At 47.9% G+C, this 9103-nt stretch overlaps 1 protein-coding gene across 1 annotated transcript in view; it reads right to left on the reverse strand.

Moving 5' to 3' along the window:
* The window catches only part of LOC107267519 (nucleolysin TIAR), a 301978-nt gene that overhangs the window by 161146 nt on the left and 131729 nt on the right, over positions 1–9103 (reverse strand). Inside the window, exon 4 of the mRNA XM_025084838.1 lies at positions 4261–4318. Coding sequence (XP_024940606.1) covers positions 4261–4318 — 58 coding nt within the window. The remainder of the gene's footprint in view (positions 1–4260; positions 4319–9103) is intronic.

Consider the following 9103-nt stretch of genomic DNA (forward strand, 5'->3'; position numbering starts at 1 on the left):
GGGGGGGGGGGGGCAGAGACAGGAGCAGCGACAGGGCTGTTGTATAGCGCGGCCAACGGGGGTGCGCTCGAAGAGTGGTCAGCTTATTCACGCTACCTGAGTTATCACTCGCATGAGACTCGCAGGGGTTCTCATCCCTTTAAATAAAATGGTCGACTTGCCAAGAGCCTTGAAACCACCCCAAGGTGAGAGCCCCTGTTTCTGCTTAGGGACCGCCGCGGCCGGGGACTGTAATGCTTGGTCACTAGGCGAGCCGGGGTGTGTCCACGCGCGTTACTCCCCGAAAAATAGCGCTGGGTCATGCAAAAAAGACAGTAGGTCGGAAATGTTGACTTCTACCAGCACACAGACACACGCACGCTCCTCCGCTCATGCTTCGGTACTCCACTATGGTATAATCTCCTACTTCGCCGGACACCCCTCGCATTCTGGACACCACCCCCCGTAACCCCGTGCTCGGTGACCCTCTTTAGAAATGCATGAAAGTTCTGCCTGCTCTCACCCAATTATTTCTGGCCCCGGCCGTTTGGACGCCGTTCGATCGCACCAGCCCTCCCTCAACTATACCCATTCACCCACGCAATAGTCGCCGCACTCGCTACCAGTCTCGACTCTCCAAAGTCCACGCGACAGTCGCGGACCTAGTCAGCTGACTATCCAGGCTCACGTGATATCCCGGAGCCAGCGATTACTTGGGCTATCTCTCTGTAATGAAAGAACTGGGACCTGGAGGAGGCAGCCGCTCATTTGGCCCGAATAGGACACTGCAGTCGCGTGGGTCGTTTGGGATGAAGTAAGTATTAAGGCGACTTCATAAATCGTAGCGTGTATGAAAGGCACGTATTCATCGAAGCAAGCTGACAGGAGGACAATCGCTTGAGCACGGAAATATAGAACTGAGGTCAGGTGAGGTCGGGTTAGGATCTGGGGTAAAAGCTCGCGGACCTCGAGCTCTGGAGTGTGTATTGAAAACGGGACTTAAAAAATGGCTAGGCATTTTTCTTCGAACTAATCTGCGGGAAACGCGCTCGCAGGAAGTAGGCGGTAGTTCGTATTTCCGGTTGGCACGCGGTGGCACCGTTCAGAAGGCAGTCTGTTCATAAAAGGCACACAGCTACCCCCGATACCACCCGTGAACCCCTCGCAGCCACCGACCCCCCCTCCCCAAGTCAAGGGGTACCTATCCGTCCATAAACCCACCCACCCGCGTATCCTGACTCCATACATACGTGCGTCTCTGTATTCTACGATCGACGCGTGTACGTGATGGTAGCGCGCGTGGCTGCATTAACTTGATTAAAGTGCGTACCCTTTCATTAGCGAGTTGCGAGCCGCCTGTACGTTGCAAAAGAAGAATCAAGGCCATTAACGAGCCCTGCAAAAAGTGCTCGATCGACAAATGCAGTTTTCCCAATAAAAGCGTATCTATGGTATCTCGAGCTTACCACTCTCTTAATCCGAGGTAGCTATTACATATCGCACCAGCCACAAGATAGTTACCGAATATTGCGAATATTTCATATATAAATTCGCAGTCTTTAATACCAGGAGCGATATTGGCATATCGGCATATTGACACATTGGCGAGCACCAGAATTTCTATCTTTTCCAAGAGTAAATATCTTGTCCCCTTGGCGCCGAAGTCTTCCTGTATAATTCGCGAGTACTCGCCAAAAGCTTCGCAGGGGCTACTCGACAAAGGAATACATAAAGGGATACATTTTAACGAGTGTTTGCTTTGGATCGCCTACAAAGGACAACGATCTCCCCCTTTTTTTTATTTCTTTTACTTTTTTTTTTTTTATTTTTTTCATTATACCACTCATCCCTCGGAGCAATTCTCTTTGATAACGTTACACGATTTCACGTTAGTCCTAAATATACATATATCGACTACCGTGCATCCGTATGCAATCCACTATTTTTCTTGACATACAAAAACGTTATTGACTATCCACATCTGTTACGTGTATTCATTAATGTTAATTCCTGGCACCCCATTCAAGGATTAAGTCGCTCTAAACCGTAATGCCTATTCCCATTCTATCGACGTCGCGACGCGTCATGGCGAGCTGGACTGATGGGACGATTCAGAACGCAATCAACCCGCGTACGTGGTTTACCGATTCGCCGCTGCTCACCGCTACCGCAGCTGCCATCGGCAGCTCACGAAACGTTCACCACCATGGCCACTGGCCACTGTATCCAGCCTGGGCTACCCTAGACCCATGACTGACCCACTATGACCCACTACGACCCACCATCGCTACCATGGATATTCCTGCCATTATCCTCGACATCCACAAAGGGAATGCCCGATGCACTTGTCCCTCTGGCCGCCAACCTGTTTCTCTCGGTTCGTCTGATTTGCACGGGAGATGCTTACCGGCCGGACGTCAATGCACTCATCTGTACTACATGTACCTACGTATTGACACATACGTGAGCTATAGCTTGGAAACGATAAAAATTATATTAAAACAAAAATATAAATAATAACGGTCAAAGATCTAAGATACCGTCTGATGTAAGAAACGCTCGTTGATCCGATTGAAAATAGTTCGTACGAATACATAAGGGTGTGTTCGGTTGCGATTATTGCCGTGCAAGGGTGTTTACGGGGTTGCGTAACTTTTGAGACGCAACCTGTACCGATACTGCTTGGATATTGTACTGTGCTCGAAATCGGATAATCAAGCGACTCTACAGAGAAGGTGTCAAAAGGTAGAGGCTGGTGGGGATTTGAAAGGCAACAGCGAGTGAGTACGAAGGCTGGGATAGGACGATTAACGAGATTTACTTTGTTAATAACGATAACAGCGGTACAGGCATGTTACAAACAGCAAAGGCGAGTAGCTTACGGCACAGCAGCAAACGCTTTGCCGGATAAACGGAATTCACAAGTGGGGATGTGTGGAATAACCCTTTGTGCGGAAGTCCCGTAAATACCGGCATGATCATCCCCCTGCGATTCATAATGCAGGAAAAATGATCCTCGATTACGATAGCACGTTTGTCCTCTAAGCACATCAGAGAAAGAATCATCCCTCTGGCGGCTCTATCAAGTCAGCAGCCTAACAACTCAACCGGTCGACCACCCCCCAGCCACCCCCCAGCCACCCTCCGGCAGCCCTCCTAGCCAGTCAGTCGCTGAGCGTCATGCACCCCTCGTTTTCCCCTAAGCCAGTCAGTCTCGCTCCATTAGCTCGACGAGGCTCTTTAGGCTCTCCCTCCCTCCTCCCTCTCGCCCTCCATTGAGATCTTGCTAATTTTCTTAACGACACGCGATCACTCGCTACTATTTTCACGTGATGTTCTTGTGACCTACTAGTATAGTGACCTTAGAAATGACATCATGACTTTTCGTGCAGACACTCGGGCAATGGTACAGGGACGAAAGTCACTTTTTCTTGAGGTCCAAAAAAAGTTTGGACGCTGGAGAGGAAAAATATAGTCGTAGACTGCAGGACAGCAGGTCGTTCGAAAGTATAGAAACGATCAACTTTTCGAAGTTTAGCAGCCTTACATTGCAGCTTGCTTGGGCGTCGAGACGCCGTTGCACAGGTGCATCTCCAAGTTTACTGCTGTCTAGGAGGAAAACTGAAACTCCTAGCCCTCGTCCGATGTCCCGGAGGAAGCGGCATTTCTTCTCGAAGGCCCCTACCAACCGCATCCCCATATTTACCAAGAGAATAGGGATGTGTATATGCTTAAGTTTTGCATTCGCCAGCGAGAAGATAGAGAAGGTATGGCATAGGGTCGGTAGCACTGCCAGCATCCGGTGATGCTGGGTTGCTGGAAGATGCTGGAAAAGGAGGAAGAACGAGATACGAGAAATGCCGTATAGCCGCGGCGTCGCAACGGGGGCGTCGGCGCCGATGGAAGGAAGAACGCGAAATGAGAAGGGATAAAGGTAAGATGGAAGATGCTGGAAAGGAGATGAAGAAACGGGGCAGCCGAGTCCCATGTGCCTGTCACGGTTTTACAAGTCCATAAAAAGAAGAATTTCAGACTGAGTTAAATATTGCTTCCGTGTCGTACTGAATTTCAAGCACACCTTCGTACCGCGTCCTTTCGGAATGTACTTGAGCCCGAATTTCCATTAAGTCCAATGTGCTCGAGCGCCTCCACGTCACGAGCCATGGACCCTCTCAGCCTCCCCTACTCGAATGCCTCTTCATTTTCCTTCGCTAATGTTAAAATCCAATGCCTGATCTGCCTCTAATGAAAAATGAATATAGAAAGAAGTGCTTTACTCACTACTTGTGTCCTGCTTCGGCTGGTTTCCCGGCGACGTCGCCCAGTTGACTTTCATTTCCTGAAACAAACGTTTAACCCTTTATTAGTAAATTTTATCTTATTTCTTCAAAATTCGTTTCATCATTCGCATCAGTCCATACTACATACGGTTTGTACAATCAGATTAGCTTCATTGAATTAATTATATTCACGATTGGGAATCGACATTAGTCGGAGATTTATCTCTTTCCGAAATTCTTTGTACAAGAATCATCTTTACAGAAGAATCAGATCTTTGTATCTGCAGCATCCTGTAACTGCTGCCTGGGTGTGGGAGACGTGAGAGAGGAGGTAGAAAAGTGGAAGAGGAAAAAAAATAGGAATCACCAAGGGAACGAAATGGGAGGAAGGATCCGGGAGGATGCTGGAAGGATGTCGTATACTCGTACTCTTCATGCATCAGGGTGTAGCTCGGGTAGGAGATATTCGATAGATAGTAAAAGTCATTTCAACCGAACCGTTTGGAAAAATGAAGATACTAAAATGCATCGCAGAGGAAGCGTCGGAATAAGGTGGCCCCGTACCATTCAATTTCGAAAGCGAAGACGTCGCGACGCCTCTTGCGAATCGATAGCGATCCGCATACTCCATTAATTCGCAACAATGAGAATATTCGACGTAAAACTATTTATCATTTTTTAAAAGCACATCCTTCGCCTCTGATCCCGGGTGAAAAAAAATGAAAGAAATTGTCTAGAATGTACAAATGAGAAATCGTATATTAACGTCCTAACGATGAAAACCTCCAGGCAGGTTAGGCGATAGGACGATGTGCGACAGGGTCGAGGAGGTTGGCGACGGGGGGCAAGGGGGCAAGGGGGTTGGATATAGCAACACGGCGTAATGGAAAAATGGTGTCACTAACACGGACGACCCCATAGGCGTTAATTCAGACACGCGACCGGTTACATTGAATCATTACTTTTAATTTTAGCCACTGACGGCGTGGCGCACTAGTCGCTCCATAAAATCCAAATTTGCAAGCTACCGTGCGGAAGGGATGCCGGTAGTAAACAGATGCTCGCTCCATCCCTTCCTCTCACTCGTTACCCTTGTTAATAGTAACGTCTCGAAATCTAATATTAAAATGACACTACAGCTGACCCCGGGCAACGTTACGCGATAAACGCTCGTGTGAAATTGTATCCTATTGTGAAAATCAGGCCGCTTCTCGTAATGATCATTCCGATGCACTGATTATATCGAGGACACCCCGTTTGAATAAATTGACTCTATGTAAACGGAAGTTTAACATATAATGTTAAGATACTCGTAGCACAGAGTAGGAAGCGCCGGCAGCGGCTATGTCCATATTTATGTGACAAATTCACTCGGCCGATCGACGGACTCGTTCGTAGACTCAACGTGTTTCACGCTGGCTGCACGTCCAAGCTATAGAGGAAGCAACGCTGGAAATCGGTCCTCCGACGTAGATCTATAGGATAGTTCTCGTTTGGTACATAGGAGAGACAGACGACAGGGAAGTTCAATCCTACGCAAATATGGGGATACAGAATCAACCGGGCCCATCTATGTAATTAAACGGCAAATAATTCCCTCCCTCCCTTCCCTCCTTCTCGACTGCCGTCACGGAGCCCTTCCGTTCACGTATTCATGGGGAAGGAGAAGACGTCGGTCTAGGCTGGCCGAAGCTTTGTATATATTATGGGCGACGGCCATGTTACTGTCTCTCTTAAAAATTCTCAATGACCACCTGCTGACTTCCGGTCAATTTTAACCGAGCTTCCTTGTGCTGCATGGTTACGTAAGCATGCGTTTATGGAAATACAAGCAAGCTCACAAAGATGCGGCTGCCGTGGTCGTCGACGGGGACGGCTGCGGCGCAGCGCGTCGCGACGTCATTCCCGTTCCTTCGGCAAGGTTTTCGCATTTTTCCAGACTCAGCTGTACTGTACAGTGAGCTGGTAGACTGGTGTAGATATTGGAAATGGCGGACCGCAACCGAGCGGAAACATCGATAGCCAGATAATAATTGGGCGGATTTAATGAGGTGCGCGGATGCAACTGGAACTGTACGCCGCAAATTGGACACGGTGGAGCATTCGATGGCGGATGTCACGATAACCATCAACTATCCCATAACTGTGTTAAGGGACGTGCACTTCGATATACGGGATACGTCATCATACGTCATACGTGGGACGTCGACGGTGCAGGGTGCGTCAAAGGGGCAAAGATGGGCTCGGCTGGCGGAAGAAGCTGTGGGTACGGAATATGGGATCGGCAGGGTAGTTCGGGCTCGTTGCGAGGAGGTAGGAATTAGGGGGTAGTGGAACGAATAAGGGCGAGTGGCCAAGACACGGAACGACCGTATAGGCGGACCCGCAGCGTGTCTGCAGCAATTTGCAACTTTTAATAGTTAGCTCGGCTGCTAGGTTGTCTAGCAGGGCAGAAGCCCGAGCTTCATACTTTATGCAGGGGCAAAATAAGTTTATATATTGTACTTTTCAACAGTTAATACACACGCGGCATATTTATATATTAAGGAAGCAAGTTTTTTTCCCGAGTTACCTCAGAACCTGGCCCGCGATACTTGCTGTATTTTCAAGTTTACACTTTGACCCCCCAAGAGTGCTCCCGTAACTGATACTGACAATCTTTTCCGGCCGATTCCACATACTTCGATCCAGGCTAATTGGGGCTGAAAAAGAATAAAAAGTGCCGGATAAGAACTGGGACTTGGAACTGTACCGACGTTGGCGTCGGTATCGGCGTCGGCGTCTCGTCCTCGAACCCTCCACTCCCGGTGCCCACCCCACTTCCGGTAGGAGGCTTAAGCAGCAGCAAATTCCGCGGATATAAAGGAGTGAATTATTGGACCAGGTCCGGCAGGAAATCGGGCAGAAATTGCAAGCTGCTGCACTTTTGACCTTAGCCAGTGGTCGCCTGGGCGCTAGATATTTATTGTCCTATTATCTTGATTGATACTCGGTCGGCTGGCTACCGGCTAGTATCTCATATAAGTACGTTTAATGGCGTAAAGGCCGTCTCGGACGGTAGTGAGACGGAGGAACGAGACAGGGTAGGACAAGGCTGAAGGCAGACTAGGAAAACGCCAAAGGGTAGAAAGAAAGGAGAAGAAAAAAAAAGAGAGAAAAAACTCGGCTGGCTCGTCGTTCCTGCCGGCCCAGTAGGATCCTCCTTCCGATGCTTACTTTCCTTTTTTCTCATTTTCTTCTTATTTTTCGGCCACATGGCGCCATTAGCCAATGACCAATACACTCTCTCTTCCTCTCCCTATCTCTATACGCAAGCACCCCTCAGTGGGAATCACCCATCCGTCACGAAAATACTCCCATAAGACACCATATCCCTGACCGAGGAAGATTCACAATGAATTCTTCCAAGATCGTTTACCTGTTCAGCATCCCGTTAAAACCGCCACTTTCGTAGTAAATCGATACCAAAGCAATTTCGGCAGGTGCACCTGGCGTCTAGGCTAAGTTTTAACTTATTTTCCAGTTATTCATTGGCCAAGCGCAGCATCGCACTAGCCCGCGCCTCGTAAACTTTCTTCCCGTCGTTTGAAAACTTAGCAAGACCCACCACCCCCTATGCACTTTCCACTCCCCACACGCTCCCACGCTACTCGTTATTAGCCTAGAATGCGAATTCTTACTTTCCTTCCGTTTAACCCCCTTGCCTACCTTTCCTTCCTTCCTTCCTTCCTTCTACTTCTAATGCATGCACTTACTCTACTATATTTACCCACGTTCTATATGTTCCCTATGCATACACCCTATATAATATACTATATGTACACTGTCCATCATTGATGCCGTAATCGACAAATAAGAAGCTTTCGAGATTTAACCTTCTACTCCGCAGTTATACAAACTTTCTGACATGAACGAGTAACGTAAAATATCAATTCATATAATTCTAATTATTAATAAATAGCCGTGCGTGCACACAAAGCTAACACGTAGTATACTGGTTACTACAGAATATGATTGAAATATACAAATGAATCAAATGTGTAACAAATAGCATTCCAATGACTGCTGTACTAACATAGCCGAAGTATGAACATTGACGACAGTTCCCCGAAGGAAACCTCGACGGTTAATACTCGTATAGGTACGCAGTGATGTATCGGCTCGAGGCCTTCATTGTTCCTAGATCCATCCGCTTGGCCATGTGCTACCTTACCTGCGCGACAAGTCTCTCTCTCTCTCTCTCTCTCTCTCTCTCTCTCTCTCTCGCTCTCTCTCTCCCTACTTCTTTTGGTCTCAGTATACCTGATTCCGCTATTTCCCCTAGACTGCCAACAAATCGGTTTATGTTTCGGTCGGCTGTCGATCTGAAATTAGTCAGTATACTTAGATGCGAAAAATATTATTGAAACTGTGAGGAAGTCATGGATGATGGACGGTGCACAGTACCAGAGGTTCTGGCAGAAGTACCGATAATTCCTCTGGTCCATCCCCGGTGTGTACTGTATCAGATGCTCAAAACTACTCACATGCCAGTCTTCTCCAGAAGACTCCTTGCATATAGTAGAGTAGTACACTAGTAGAGTAGTAGAACAGTAGAACAGTAGAATGGGACGGCACCGCACTAACCTATGATATACGATCATGCTGTTTGGTGTATGCCTTCTCGCTGGTATCCTATTATGTATTACACAACATAAAGGCAGCTCTTGCTCCTCCAAAGTAGCTGCGTTTGTTCCGAGGGATTGCACTCTGCGGTATCAGTTTATCGCGAAACTTTGGCTTATCTTCCACGAGTCTGTTTGGTTGACTGGCTGACTGGCTAACTGTTGGAGGGGGGGGGGGGG

This window comes from Cephus cinctus, unplaced genomic scaffold, assembly GCF_000341935.2.
Source record: "Cephus cinctus unplaced genomic scaffold, Ccin1 Ccin1_scaffold0407, whole genome shotgun sequence".
In the NCBI taxonomy this organism is placed as follows: Eukaryota; Metazoa; Arthropoda; class Insecta; order Hymenoptera; family Cephidae; genus Cephus; species Cephus cinctus.